Genomic DNA, 15,336 nt, shown 5'->3' with positions numbered 1-15,336 from the left:
GTATAAAATGAACCAGTGACTGGAAGTTGAAGCTAGACAAATACTGACTGAAATAAGGTGTAAAATGTTAACAGTGAGAGTAATTAACCCTTGGAACAACTTACCCAGCGTCAAGGTGGATTCTCTATCACTGACCATTTTTAAATCAAGTTTGAATGTTTTTCTAAAGGATCTGCTCTAGGAATGATTTTGCAGAGGCTTGTGTTCTACAGGAGGTCAGACTAGATGATCAGAGTGCTTCCTTCTGGCCCTAGAATCTATGAATGTAAAGATTTTTAAACACTTAATATTTGAAACTATTTACTTGAGTTTCAGCTCTGCTCATAGTCTGGAACTGTGATCCTGTATTAATCAGTGCCATAGTGAATTCTGACTACCAAGTTCTGTAACTAGACCGTGCATTACATCCTTTCCATTCCAGAAATAACAACAAACATATTACAAGGGGAACATTGGAATCTAATAATAATTATAATAATGCCAATACTGCCCTCTCCCACACATGTGATCAGAAGAAAACCCCATCCCCAGGAGTAGTATTTAAAACTTTACTAAGACATATGAGCAGTTCTCTGGTCAGCCCTTATAAATAGCATTTACATATTAAAATAAATATGCCCACATTGCCATAGTAGCAGGAGGTTTTTTCATTATTTAAAAAAAATATGTTACAAAACAATATCATTAATTTTATATTTCTTGCTTAATTTTTTTAAAAATAAGTAATAAAAAAGTCATTTTATAAAATAATAAAAAAGTAAATTGAGTATAAGAGTGTCCGTTCCTAGCACATGTCCTTGGTTTGTACATTATGATACATCATGAGATGTTGACCTCTAGGAAGTCATGTAATCCTTCACTTCTAATTGGACAAAAAAATCCAGTGCTTTTTTCACCATATGTTGTAAGTCTATGATGTGAAACATTCTCAGCAAGGGTAAGAGTCCTTTTAGCTCTTGGGAAGGGTTCTCAAAGCTGGTGTTTATGGCATTGCTGCTCCCTGCTTCAGGCCACCTTGTGTATCACAGAAAGAGATTCTGAACAGCCAAGACTAGGCCCTGAAGTTTAGAGGTAATGAGGTTCAGTCAAATGGTGTAAGCAAGAATCTGTTCTTTTTTTTTTTCTTGACACACACTAAGTGTGCTTGTGAGTGTGCATGTGTGTAAGTGTGCCTGCATGAGAATGGAGAAGGTTAAAGAGTTTGGGAGAGAAGCTTAGAGGCTCCCTCTCCTTATCTGATCATTCTGCCCTTTCATAGAGAACCCTTTCTAGCTATCACTGCTCAGCATCCCCAGAAGTTTACTGGGCTCCAGGCCCTGTTGCTGTGCCATCTTCTGAACATCAAAACCCATGTGCATGAGGAACTGGATCACATTCATCTCCTGCCCCGTAAACTGGTCCCGGATGGTAGGGCATGAGGGGTTACAGTGGGGCCAGGGACAGCTGTCAATCAGGTGGATTGGGCAACCCTTCAAAGGGGCTTTCCCATTTTTGTTGCTGTCATGCAGGCTGCGGTCCCAGCAATGCAGGGCACGGGGTAACGAAGTTCCTTTCACCTGAATGTCTGTCCAGTGACTGCAAAATCAAACCAAAAGATTGTATCAGTGGGTTAGGGTATCAGTATTACCATATTCCCTTTCTTGCTAACTCATGACATTTCATAGACTCCGTGAAGAGAGACACTTACTTGCGCGTAATGATCTCATGAGACAAACATGCTGGAGCGAAACTAGCACTGAAAGGAAAACACAGATCAGGTATGGTGAGAAGGCAAAAAGGTGACTCATCTCACAGATAATTTCTGCCCCTGTCCTGGAATTGGCTAGAAGTTCTGCTGTCCCTGGCATGATGCTTGGATACCACAGTGCTGGGCATGATATAAGAATCTGAATAGACTAGAACAGGATGGAAGTTTCAGAAAATGGCACGTTTCCATAGCTTATTGGTTGGGTGCATTTATAGGGGCTCATAGGTGCTACAGTGACTCCCATGAACAGCTGATCTAGCATGAAGCATCTAAGACATACGAGAGGCTTCATGTCATCCTTTCACCTGTTGCCGGGGTGTTTTATGATCAGTGTCTCTTAAAACACCCCTGTAGAACTCTGTTCCCGCCTCATTTTTTTTCAGATATGTTAAGAGCATGTTTCCTGATGCAGATTAGGTACAGATACCAAATAAATCACATTGGTATCAAGAGAGCCATTGTGAACTTCCCACAAAACAGCTTATGCAGGACTTCTCTTAGGGGGAAAAACACCCCAGCTTTTCCTACTGCAGTACTCACGTCACATCCTTCAGGGTATTTCTTAGCTCCCGGCCCAGATTCTGGATGTAGAGCCACTGCCCCTCCTGGACAGGCTGTCCAGTTAGGTGCACATTATCTACAGTGAGCTGGGCCTCATCAAAGAGCCACTGCACAACAAAGACTGGACCTAGAGGGAAAAAGAATTGGAGAGAGTCTTCATCAGGTTAACAGCAGTAAATGAAGGAACTGCCTAGGACCAATTTCAGACTCTCAGGCAGGTAGGCCTTTCTTTTTGCACTTACATCGAAGAGTGGGATAAATTTTATAGCCAAAAAAGCAATTCCATTCCTCTCCCTCTTTAAACTGCAGTTTGCAGCGTTCAGGAACAATGCCATTCCAATATCTGAAAGATATAGCAATGGTGGGGTTAGTGCCATGGTGCCATGCAGTCTCATTCTGCTTGGAATATCTCCTATTCACTAGAACACTGGGGCATTTGCTGGTTGCAGTTGGAGAGTCCTCTGTGCACGAATGAAGCAGTGAATGCAAAAAACCGTGCACAGAAGAACAGAGCTAACCTTTCTTGATTCAGCTGGAAGGCAAGCAGGTGTGAATTTAATCAAATTAAGCAGTACTATTTAATCAAACTTGACTTATAAATGAGAAGGAGGAGAGCTGGCATTTCATTAGCCAGTGATACTCTCTGTTCTGGAGGTGGACTGGCTACTCTGATAGGACTTTTCCCATCACTTGCTTTTATGATCCTAGGGTATGGCACCTTCCCCTAAATAACAATCAGATACTCAGTGATGGGAGCATTAGAGAGATGGCAATTTCAGTTTATTAACAGCAACATTCTTCCCTGTGTCTGTCAGGTCACATCAATGTATTGTGTTACTCAATACAGTGTCTGTAATGTCACACAGTCTCGTGAATATGCCTTTGAAATGATGTTTTTTTTCTTTAGAGGTAGAAGCTCATTAACAAAGGGTGAGGCATGTGATAGGTATCTTAAAAATACAAAAAGGACGCAAGGAAGACAGGAAGAGTGTCAGAGCCCTGCCTCAGGATTTCTCCTCATCCTTAGCTCTTGGGGAAGGGTAATTTAGAATAGTTTATTGTACCTGATTCCTCTCCTAATAGCTTCTGTTGGGGCACAGGTTATGGTATCAATACAGTCAGTTCTGCGGTACTGTTTATTATCCAGGAACCAGCCAGAATCTGCCAGCCCTCGGACCTGAATCCCTTGATAACCCATCTCCTCCAGCTGCTCTGCTACTCGATCCACATTCAGAAGCACCCCAGTTCCCCCAGCACTGCAATGAGAAGATCACTAATTCAGTTACAGACCTGACATAGTTGCAAGACAGCTACGATACATACTCCTTTTACAGTTTTGATGCATTGAGCAATTTGACCAGTCAGTAAGGGCATAATCTAGTCACTAGTCAGCAAGTTATTTCCTCACTTCATAAATTCTCAGAAATAAAATCAATGCTAACTAGTTCAGCAACCAAAAGCCATCCATTTTATTTTCTTCTTTCTGGCATAGCTCTTTCCTGTTATTAGCAAGAGCTTTGGCAGCTCAAAATAGAAAGACCCTGAAATTTGGAGACAAAATTTTCCATCTGTTTCTATTATTGTCTAATATTCTTTCCCCATAAATAAATTCCTCTGAACCAAAAGCCAGTATTTCTACATCATTCCCTTTGCAGCTCTTACAGGAAGAGGCTGAGAGGAGTATTTGTGCGAGCTTTCCCCTACCAGTGCTTCTGCCTCACTCCTCGTAGCACCACCTACAGGCAGTGTCTGGGAACTAATCTCCCATGACTAATCTCCTGTAAAGACAGTGCTCCATTGCAGTTGCTCTTTCATATTCTTTATCTCTTCATTGTAGGACAATCTTATGCAGACACTTACCTGCTTCCGGCCAGGAGTAGTACCTTTGCATTATTAAGGCCTTTTCCCACCAGCTCCTTTACTACCTCTTGTATTATGAGGGCTCCCATGAAGGCATATTCATCTGGAAAAGAAAGAGTTCACCATCAATAGGACTGTGAGGTGTAGGCTAAAACTTTGCTGAGGAGGCTTCCCTCACTCATGCCCATCCCACAGTTGCTCTGAGGTGAGAGACAGTAGCTGCTTAACTGTTGCACAGCAATACTGAACAACAGGATAGGAAGTGAAAAAGAATATTATAGCCAATTGAAACTACAGGGGAAATTTAGAAAGGGAGAATATTTCATTATCTCACTTGGAATTTGGCCAGGACACCAGAGCTAATGCCTCTGTTCTTGCAAAAACTGTCGTGGGCACCCACAAGTGGTCAGAATATCAATTTCACATCAGTGGAAAGACGACACATCCAGCAGCACAATGGCTGACAGTATGGCATTGGATCAAGCACTGATTCAGAGGAAAGCATATGTCCTGCTGAATTACTAGTACTACTTCGTGCAGCACCTTCGGGCTGATGCTCCTCTTAGTTACACCAGGCTATGTCAGGAATAACTTGACTAAAGTCAATGGAGATTTATCCAGTGTAAGTGAGAAAATAAGCCCCCTTTAGTCTTCTGTAGCGGTCTCACATCCAAGTACTAATTCTGGTTATCTTTTAAGACTCATCATATCCTGAGGTGGCATGATTCATCTGCAGGATGTTAAAGATCTTTAATTTTATCTGCATAAGGAAATGTCCATCTGTGTGTGCCAAGGAGACATCACAATGTTGCACTGTTGTCACAGTGACATTGTGTTGATCCAAAACCAGTATCATCAGGCAGCAGCATCATATTATATTATAATGCACAGGTTTTTGTCTTGCAGGCCAAATTGCAAGCAGCTCCTGCCCAACAATGGGTGAGCTTCACATCCATTTGGGACAAGAATGAGACTGAATTCATTACACTTATCACTCAGGTCCGCAATATGAGAAGACACATTACAAGCCATGGTGCCCCAGCCACTCCATTTAATTTGCAGTGTATGCAGGGTGGGAGAGGCTTATCTAAAAGGAAAGGCTGCTTCAGGAACTCCAGGTGCAACCTGCAGGGACTAGATGTACATCTGTGACATCCCTGCATGCAGGGGCTCTGAACCATGTCCCTGCAGGATGTGATGAGGGGAGAGGGATGTTTTGTCTGGAGGTTACTTGTTATTCTTTCCTGCTTCTCAGCAGGAAAAAGCTTGTCTCTCATTCGAATAATTTCAGAGAAATCAGGCCATATCCTCTAATGTGTGATGATTGTCTGGCAGCCAGCCTATTGGCAGCACTCACTTTTTTCAGATTTGGAAGAGGCACCACTCCAAACATCACTTGAGCAATAGGGGATGAAACTGCAAGAGATGAGAAGTTTGTGAGCACTCATTTTCCCTTGACATACACGGGGTGAGGCTGGGGTCAAGGAACTGGAAGGAAATCCTGCGAAGAAGGGAAGGGACCGGTTTTTTTGTTCAATGAGATGCTTATACCACCCCCTTGAATACTCAAAGGAAGGATTACCTCCAGTGGCGTCAGTTACAGTTGTTTTTTTTTTCCCCTTCTGGATGTTAGCCTTTTTACTGAAATCTTTTTATTGGTCTAATTGACTACGGCTACGATTTAATCACGGGTATTTTTAGTAAAAGTCATGGACAGGTCACGGGCAGGAAACAAAAAAATCACTGTCCGTGACCTGTCAGTGATTTATGCCATAAATACCTGATTGAATCTTATGGGGGGGGTGGGGGTGGAGCCCATGGCACCAGCTGCTGGGCGGGGGATCCCCAGGGGCCCACGGCACCAGCTGTGGGGGGGAGCCCCAAAGGGCCAGTGGCTGCTCCGGCTCCTGCCGGAGGAGGAGCCCTGGGGGGCCAGCAGCCGCTCCAGCCGCCACTGCAGGGGAAGCCCTGGGGGGCCAGCCTCTGCTCCGGCCGCCCTGGGACTGCCAGGAGCTGCAGCTGCTCCTGCCACCTCCAGGACTGCTGCTCAAACAGTCCCCAGGCCCAGCTGCATTGGCCCTGCTCAGATGGTCCCAGGGGCCACCAGAGCAACGGTCAGTGTGGCTGACTCCAGGGCCGGGGCCGCTCCAATGGTGGCTGGCTCCGGGGTTGCCTGAGCGGCTGGCTGCAGAGCCACTCAATCAGTGGCCACTGTGGCTGTCCCCAGGGCCTCCTGAGCAGCTGGCTTCGGGGCCAGCTGCTTGGGCAGCCCTGGATCAGCCACACTGGCCGCTGCAGAAGTAACGGAGGTCACAGGAAGTCATGGAATCACTGACTTCCATGACCTCCATGACAAACATGGAGCCCTAATTATGAGGCATCATGCTCTAGAGCACAAATCTAAATTCTAATCCTGGCTTTTCCATTGACTTGGGCAGCGTTGGGCAAGTGCTTTTCTTTGTGCTTCAGTTTCCCTCTATGTAAAATGGAAGAACTCACCTACCCTATGTAATTGCTAAGTATTGTTATTAAATGTCTCTGCAGGAATGGAACTATTTTTCTATCTCTTAGCTTTTTGGCCCCAGCTGCTGCAATAGAAATTGTCACCTATATCTGCTTCTCTTCCCCTCTTGCAGCACTGCAGTCCAGAGGGTCTATGTATAAGCACAAGCAAGCCAACCTCCCCCTCCTAGGTCTCCCCTCTGAACAGAAGTAGCCATCCAAAGCTCAGAGAACTGTCAGGCACATCACCAGCCACAGGACCTGATATGGTATTTCCCAATTTATTCCTTTGGGGGATATCCTCTGGGATCTCCCCAGTTTTTCTTGAGGTTTATCATTAGACCAACCTATGCCTTCAGCTGAAATGGACACAGGTCACTCTGGACCTTGTCAACACCGCTCCTGGGAAAGCTGAAGTGGTAGACAGAGGGAACAATATAGGGTTTTCCCTTTTACCAAGGATTAATTATGTTATCTGCCGTAGTAGCACTCCCTGCTCTTGCTGTCCTAGGAAGCAATAGACCATGTTTGCATGGTCCACTCCCCATTCTTACACCATGTCTGGGGTATAATCCCCTTCCCTTTTCCTCTCATGGTGCCTCTTTGTACATAATTTTTGGAATATAAACTTGTTCCCCTTGGTGCCCCTCCTTACACCATGTTTGCGTTCCACCAGTGCGGATTTTCTTCTGGCTGTGATGACAGGATCCCAGTTCCTGCAGGTGGATGAAAAGAAATATACAAACGCTGTTCTCAGATTTTAAAGCAATAGGAATGAGCCTGGTGTGGGGGCTCTGGCCGTACAGAAGGGGTACACTTTGATAGCCGTTGGTGAAGTGGGAGGAAAAAAGAGAAATGTGTCTGTGCCTACATCTTGGTGGATGTGATTTTCAGCCCTTGATTCACATCAGACGTGAACCCCAGCACTTCAAGAAGCCTTATTACCTCATGATGAAGAGGCGCTGTGGCACCTACTTAAAAGTACATTCTTCCTGTAACCCCTAAATTCTGGAAGGTGAATTCCAATACTAGCAATTATAGGATTTGTGTGAATGAGAGAAAGAACCTACACGTACAATCAGCCCTTGGTATAAACAGGGCAAGGGAACGTAGAGACCCCATAATCCTGTGCTGACTCAGTAACTCTGGTCCACAGACATGTGGAGATCCATGGTGTTACCTCCACCTTCTAAGCAGTATTAAAAGAAAATAAAAATTCATTAAATGCTTCCCTAATCTTACATCTTCACAAAGGCAACTGCAGTATAGTAGAACCTCAGAGTTGTGAACACCAGAGTTACAAACTGACCAGTCAACCACACACCTCATTTGGAACCGGAAGTACACAATGAGGCAGCAGCAGAGACAAAAAAAAAATGCAAATACAGTACAGTGTTAAACATAAACTACCAAAAAAATAAGGGGAAAGCAACATTTTTCTTCTGCATAGTAAAATTTTAAAACTGTATTAAGTCAATGTTCAGTTGTAAACTTTTGAAAGAACAACCATAACATTTTGTTCAGAGTTACGAACATTTCATGAACACCGTTCCTGAGGTGTTCATAACTCTGAGGTTCTACTGTACATGCCAAAGGAATATTATGCAGTGATGAATGGGAAGGAAGGTGGGGCCTTCACAAGGCCATATGGGAGGGCAGGTGAGGCCCAGAAACTCACAATCTGGTTTTCCATCTGCAGCAGTTTGGGGCCTCCAAGTCATAGGACCAGGCCTACCTGAGATAGATAAACCGATCCAAGTGAATTACGTGTGTGTGTGTGTGTGTCCGTCCGTCCGTCCGTCCGTCCGTCCGTCCGTCCGTCCGTCCGTCCGTCCCACTGTGAAGGCCTCTCCCACAAACTACAGTGAATGAATTTCTTCTGGAAATTTGACAGGCCAAGATTATTGTACAAGAATTTCTAAGAGCCTGTTATGATGATTACCCCTTTAAGAACAACAGATGAAATATTGAAGTCCAAAGGTTCCAGTGAGGCTGGCCAAAGAAGTAGGAGACACAGAGCCAGATTCTGGCCTCCACTATGACCCATTTATACCATTCTAGTGATGTAATGGAACCTCAATGGCCCTGATGGAAATTCCTCCAACGCAAGAGCAGCGTAGAGCTGATGTGGGCAGCCCTTCATCATTCTCCTGTGCAGTCCCCAAAGTAGAGCCATGCCAGGGAGAGAGCTGTGGTTGGTGTATTGAGGGCTGGATGGGGAGTGGCCCAAGTGCAAAGTACTCCAGTTATTTCCATCTGTAGCTATGTCAGCTATGCAAAGCCGCCATAAATTGAAGCACCCCCTAGGACTACTCTAATTTATGCTGGGAGTTAAGCCACCTCTTAGAGAAGCTCAGAATTAGGGAAGTGAAAATGTGATGTATATAGCTCACCTTTGCTCCCCACCTCCTGTGCTGTGCCTTCTGTGCTGTGCCTCCTGAAAGGTGCAGCATTGAATTTGGCCCACAATCAGGGAGCAGTGGGGTATGAAGCTCAGCAGCCAGAAAAAGGAAAGAGGGGAAGGAAGGTTGGTAATCTGTATTTCTAGGCATTTATCTGATGCTTTGAGCATCAAGCATCATTCACCCCATTATACAGAGGGAGAGAGGTGAAAATAAAAATAAGATAAGGGAAGTCACCAAACAACAAGAATAGAAAAGCATTTAAAGAGAAGCTGATGTAATTGCTTCCAGTACTACAAGAAGCTAAGCACAAGAACCCATATCTTCTGGTATGATCTACTTTCCACTACCCAGCAGCATGAAGTAGATGGATTCTGGCTGAAAATGGCTAACAGAAAATTCCCCTTGTGGAGGGAAATTCCAGTTGGCATAAAGGCAGCTGAGGCAGTGCCTGCACCAGGTTTAGGCAACATGTTAGGAGATGGAGGATAGCTATCTTTCTCTTATGACAGTGCCATAGGTTAAAGCAGCACATCAGCTGCTCTAATACTGGAGCAGAATCAGGGAGCCAGTTATGGATCGGCCCCTATCCTGCAGTAGGAGGAGTTTGGGCACAGAGAAAAATTGCACCTAGATTCACTAAATAAGAGTATGTACCATTAAACGTCAATTTTCAAAACAGATTCTGCTGCTGGCTTTGAGTGGCTCATCCATTATGGGCAGAATTGCTGACTAAGGCTCAGGTCTTTCAACATGAGGGTAAGGGTCTCAGAGGGAAGAAATCTGTGTGAGCATCTCCTTGCAGAGATCCCTTCCACCTCATCCTATTGGCGGTGAGGAGTCAGGACAGTGTTTTTCCCTAATCTTGACAGATCCCCAGAGAACCACACTGATCCCTGGGGATCTGCAGGAAGTCAGGGCCATCCACATGGTGGCACTGTCTGTCTCCATTGTAACAGCCGTGTTAGTCTGTATTCGCAAAAAGAAAAGGAGTACTTGTGGCACCTTAGAGACTAAATAAATTAGTTAGTCTCTAAGGTGCCACAAGTACTCCTTTTCTTTTTGTCTGTCTCCACTGACTCTAGCTCCTTGGCACATTAAAGCCATGTTACCATGGTGGTCCTCCTGCCATAGCTCCCTCTGGGACCTCAGAGGGAGAAGAAAGGGAGGGACCCCCCCCCGAATATTGTATATTTGATTGATCTACACAGGGCTGGAGGAGGGGGGTGATATGTAACCCACAACCCACCCACCCGGTGTAGACCTTGGACTACACTTTGAAAGACTCTTGTCTCCCATGTGGTCCCATAGGGCAATATATAAATCAATGATACTCCTTTATCTGGGATGTGTGCAGTACTGGTCGTCCCATCTGTAAAATGATATTGCAGAATTAAAGGGGGTTCAAAGAAGGTTGACATCCCTGCAAGTGTACATGCATACATGTATATGCTTTCATGTTTCTGCAAGGGCAGGTGCATATGTATACTAATTAATGGCAGTGTGTATGCATGTACAGGCAAATGCATGTATGTGACTATTACATTGTGTTAATATCTGAACAGGAGCAATTATGGGGAAGTGACAGTGTATGTTGTGAGGAACTCTGCTACACTACACTGCAAAATCTGTGTATCCCCCCTTTCTTTTTTTCTTTTGTTATTATGTGTAGAGGGTAGATGTAATGTGTAATGGTGTTTCTACCCCCTGCACAGAAAGACTTACCAGTTTTGGTAATGGGCCACTCCTTGGAGCTCATCAGCCTCCTCATTGTATCATAGCGGGTATCACAATTTTCTCTGTTAAAGCAATACCATCCCCCTGGGTCATGAGAAAAAAAAAATCAAGTCAATTCCTTGCTGTCATTTTGTTCAGGGAAGGAGTGGCAAAGTATCACAGAGAGAAAGAGATGAACGTGTACAATAGAATATGGGATTTCCAGGCTGAGATGAATGGTGCAAGCAGTGGGTAAAGGAAATCGAAGAAAGAAGTAGTTGGATTAAGAAGCTCTGATTAGGGTCAGGTGGGTAGTTAGGAGGCCAAGAAATGCACTAAATTGTCAGGCAGCGAAGGCATATGACAAAGTGATTGGGTTGCGTGGAAGGATGGAGACACTGGTTATGCAGAAGGCAGCCAGCACACACATTTTGCACAGCCTTTGAAGAAAGCAGCTGGATAGCTCTCCCCTACCCCCACCTCTTCATTTACCAAAAAAGGCTAAAAAGCTTGACCTGTGCTTAAATAAAAAATAACCCAGGCTCACCTTCCAGGAACAGCAGCCACCTTCTACTGCCTTTCGATTCTTTGAGGTAGTAGCTGAAGAAAAAACAAGCAGAGAAAGCAGCATTAAATTCATTAGGCAGACTGACTAGCTTAACCACAAGCTCTTTGATACACCAACTCATTATAATATCAAGAGGGTTACATAAAATATTTGGTTAAAGAACAAGAGTAAGAAACAGGAAGACTGTCAGAAGAGCTCCAAACCCTCTGATCAAAGGGCCTTCCCCGAGATCCTGAGCCAGGCAGATTGGCTTTTATCTGTCTCCAAAATAAATGCATTAAACAAATTCCTAGAATTCCTAAGAATTTCCAGGCAGGAAAGAGTTATTCCACCTGTTGCTTGCTGTGTTTTTAGTAATGACCACGAGGTGGAAGCAGAGTTTGAGTGCTAGACAAAAATGTTCATACTTTGTTTTAATATACATAAAGCAGGAATAGGAGAGGGCCAGCGATCATAATAATAAATAATAATTGGCACTTCTCTGGCTTCTTCCAGTAGAGGATCTCAAGGCACTTTACAAGGTGGGTAAGCATTATTATCCCCACTTATACACACTCAGATGAACAGAGGAGAGTGCTGGCTCCCTGAATTAACTACCTCATGCTGGTGAGGGTAAAAATAAAAGAGAGATGAAGATGAGGGCGAGTGATAATGCAGAAGGAGTCAGGATCAAGTAAAATAGCCCCAGGCAGCTTTCTTTCTTAGGACTGTGTCCCCATGTCATCCTCTCCACCCCTGTGTCTGTGAACTTCTTTGGCTGCCTTTGAATGTGCCCTTAAATGCTTCGGATTCTAATGGACTTTGGAAAACTACTGATAAGTTAAAATGAAGGACATTGACCCTCCCTTCCACACCCCACAGCCTTCAGGGTTGGGAAGCAAGCACAGAGACCACTGTCCCTGCGAGAGATGTGAATGAAGTAGCTCTAGTAAAGTGAATGAAGCAGGATGGGAGATGAGCATGGAAGAGATGAAGTAAAGGAAAAGGACCGGAGTTGGAGAAGCAGGGGTGCGTGGGGTAGGTCATTCCCCAAGATCTCTGGGGATGGTTCTCCGGCATCCCTTTCAGTCCGCAGGAGCCCTCCAAGGAGGCCGCTCTGGGGCGCAGGATAATGCGGGCAGAATCGTGAAGCCAATCGTGGAGAGATGAAAGGGCCCCTGTAGTGCGGGAGAGCAGAGAGGCCAGGACTCGGAACTGACGCCGGCTGGGGGTGTATCGGGAAGGGCTGCGCTGGGGGCTGGTCAGGACCAGGCTTACCCCAGGGTCAGGGGAGGCTCGAGCTGGTTATGTTCTGGAGAGGACCCCAGCCCCGCACTCACCCTGCCGGGCTGCCGTCGTTGCAGGTGACCGAGCTGTTGAGCAGGAGATGGAGGCGCAGCTCGTGGTGCAGGTTCTGGGCCGAGCACGGATACAACGACTGCGCCAGGCTCTTGATCTGAGCCATGAAACTGTCCATGTTGCCTTCCACGGCGGTGAAGTCCAGCGGGAAGCTCTCCACGGGCTGCCCGGTCGCTTCGCTCCGCTCCCGGGCTGCCGCCGCAGCCGCCGGCTGCTGCCCTCGCCGTCTCCAGTTCTTCCTGCCCTCGCCACCGGGGCCCCAGTGCAGCAGTCCCAGGAGCAGCAGCACTTGCACGGTTCCTCTGCCCATCGCGACCCGGAGCCACCTGCGGGGGAAGGAGCAGAGGAGTTGGGCGCACGGACGGGCTCTGCCCCCTGCTCCGCTCGGCTGCAGACTGGCGGGGGCTCCGGGTCCCGGAGGAACTAGTCCCTGGGGGCGGGCAGTGCTGCGCGGGCTCTGTCTCCCCCGTGCTGGCCGGAGTTGGGGTCTCTGGCCCGGGCCTGCTCCTGCTGTTCCCAGGGCAGCGCAGGGTCTGGTCGCTCCGCTCAGTCCCGCTCCAATGAGCGGCGAGGGTAGCGCCTGGGCGTAGTTAGCGGGGGCCGGCGACTGGTGCCCGGGCTCTGCGGCGGGGCTCGGGGGCGCTCGGCTTTTCTTGGCGCACGGACTCTCCTTCTCGTCCCAAACCACACGCATGACAGAGGGCCACGGGGAGCCCGCCGGGGGCGCCGCCAGCGCGGGCGCCGCGTGGGGCAGCAGCCGGCCAGCCCCGCCCTGCCCTCCGCCCCTTGGGATCCAGGCGGAGGGGGGGCTTTACTGTTTCCTTGCCAGGAGATTCCGGCCTTTGCTCTGCCGGCTCTTGCCCCGCCTCTCCCGTCCCGTCCTGTCCGGGCGCTGCGATGCGCAGCGGGGGGCAGCGGCGGCTCCCCGAGCCCAGGGGCGCTGGGCTCCAGGGCGGGCGGAGCCCGACAGGCCTTTGAAGTGCCCCGCGCCCGCCGCCAGGCCCCCTGTCTCGGCGGGCTTCTTTGCTCTGGGAGAAAGTGCCCAGCCGCCCTCACCTCCTGTCCGCGGCTGGGCTCGCTGCGTGGGGCTGCGCGCGCCCGCCCCAGCCCCGCGAGCAGACTCACGGCCTGGGACATTTCCACGGGCTGCTTCTCCAGTGGCTCCTGCCCCTGCCAGGGCGCTTCTCTGTCCCCTGTCCTGCCGCAGTGCTCGATCTGTGCCCCCTTCCCGGGGCTCTCTGGCCCTGCGCGGCTCTGAACTGCTCCTCCCACTCTTGCACGCTGGCAGGGCTTGCTCGAATGAGTGTGGCAGCCCGATCCCCATTCAGGAGCCGAAGGATTCCCCGGCTCTGGATGTTTGATTGGAGTTTGAAACAAAGGCCTCAATGTTCAGGACTGTAGGGGGTGCAGGCGGCTGCTCCCATTGCTCCTCTCTTCCCGCCAGCACCTGCCTGGGGAACAGCAGGGCAGAATGAACTCCCCGCGTGGGACCCAGGAGCCCCCGGCCTCCCCTGGCCTGGAGGAACGTGCCGGGCCAAGGCTCTGGGGTAGGGTCCGGAGTTGGGGCTGCAGAGCTCACCAGGCTCTGGAGCGGAGGCTGCGGCCAGGCGCAGACCCGGTTCTGTCTCTGGTGCTAGAGCTGAGCAATCCAGAGTGCTGTATGGAGTGGGACCCCTTCAGCCCCTGTGCCTGGAGTCTCTCTCCTATGAGATGGGGTCATGGAGGCTGCTCTGCTGCACCAGAGCTTGGGGGAGAAGAGAATGAGCTTGGTGAAGGTTGAGATGGGACCCAGGACAGGTGTTCCTGGTTTTCAAAGGAGAAAGAAACTGCCTTTGGTTAGCTCCGATTCTGCCCCTCTTGTGTCCTCCCTAAGGGCCTGTTATATTCCCCAGGGTTTAGATGTGGAGAGGAGGTAATTTGGTCCTTTTGCAATTTCAAAGGAAAACGCTTGTTGCCTGGAAAAGCCACCCAGGCTTATATCTGAGAGATGGAATCCCCCCTCCAAGGATGGTCAGTACCTCTTTAATTATTGGTGAGGGTGGCTCCTTTGTCTATTTCACTTGAAGTTATCCCAATAGCACCCCCAGAATTTTTTCACATGGTACACAAAACAGAACCTCCTCATGTCTGTCCCCTCCCCACAAGGCTCCTCGCTGCCCCTCTCCCGGCTGGCTCCCCTGGGTGGGCACTAACTGCAGCTCCCCATACTTGTAAGCAGGCTCGATGCACTCTCTGAGCGAGTCCTGCAAGCAGAGAGCTACTGGAATTGGGGCAAGGCCACGCAGGGCCCTAGAGTGGGGTAACTGTGGTGAAGGAGCTGGCTCTATGGCTGCATCGAGGAGGAGCAGAGCTGGCCACCCCCCTGCCCACTTAGGGTTGGCCCCACTCCCCCATGTTGGGAGTCATGGGCCAAAATTGAGTGAGTGGCATTGCAGCCTGGCATATGAGGGTTGCAGCACCACTCATGTTTGGCCCTGCAGCCCCCCCATGATGGGTGGGGACTGCAGGGCCATACCTGAATAGGCAGTGGGACAGCCAGTGCCACTGCATTTTGCTGCTGCTGTGGGGCCAGAACCTACACCAGTCCTTCCACCTGGGGGCCTGCCCAGTGCTTGTGCCTTGGGAGCCCCTGCCAATGGTTA

At 48.5% G+C, this 15,336-nt stretch overlaps 1 protein-coding gene across 3 annotated transcripts; it reads right to left on the bottom strand.

Moving 5' to 3' along the window:
* Positions 1-266: 266 nt before the first annotated feature.
* Positions 267-13,920, bottom strand: NOTUM (notum, palmitoleoyl-protein carboxylesterase). Of its 3 annotated transcripts, none has more exons than XM_043528506.1 (12): positions 13,820-13,920; positions 12,676-13,020; positions 11,336-11,388; positions 10,798-10,893; positions 7,326-7,386; positions 5,526-5,584; positions 4,169-4,271; positions 3,373-3,564; positions 2,551-2,651; positions 2,288-2,435; positions 1,688-1,735; positions 267-1,575 (listed from the first exon to the last, which is right to left on the bottom strand). In XM_043528506.1, the coding sequence occupies exons 2-12, from the start codon at positions 13,002-13,004 to the stop codon at positions 1,269-1,271; spliced, it is 1,497 nt and encodes a 498-aa protein (XP_043384441.1). In that variant the 5' UTR covers positions 13,005-13,020; positions 13,820-13,920; the 3' UTR covers positions 267-1,268. The 3 variants fall into 3 exon arrangements, with proteins under 3 accessions (XP_043384441.1, XP_043384440.1, XP_037770518.1); XM_043528505.1 differs by having other exon boundaries at positions 13,751-13,919; XM_037914590.2 differs by lacking the exon at positions 13,820-13,920 and having other exon boundaries at positions 268-1,575; positions 12,676-13,703.
* Between the last annotated feature and the right edge of the window lie 1,416 nt (positions 13,921-15,336).

The sequence above is a fragment of the Chelonia mydas genome, chromosome 14 (assembly GCF_015237465.2).
Source record: "Chelonia mydas isolate rCheMyd1 chromosome 14, rCheMyd1.pri.v2, whole genome shotgun sequence".
Taxonomy (NCBI): Eukaryota; Metazoa; Chordata; order Testudines; family Cheloniidae; genus Chelonia; species Chelonia mydas.
This window is presented reverse-complemented; position numbering and strand designations above follow the sequence as displayed.

Bases quoted from the DNA above. Each gene is read 5' to 3' on its own strand.
- NOTUM (XM_037914590.2), bottom strand. From the start codon at position 13,388: ATGCGTGTGGTTTGGGACGAGAAGGAGAGTCCGTGCGCCAAGAAAAGC. The intron at 2,436-2,550 runs GTAAGTGCAAAA...TTTTCCCTCTAG, and splicing joins AATTTATCCCACTCTTCGAT to GTCCAGTCTTTGTTGTGCAG. The intron at 1,736-2,287 runs GTGAGTACTGCA...TTTTCCTTTCAG, and splicing joins AATACCCTGAAGGATGTGAC to TGCTAGTTTCGCTCCAGCAT.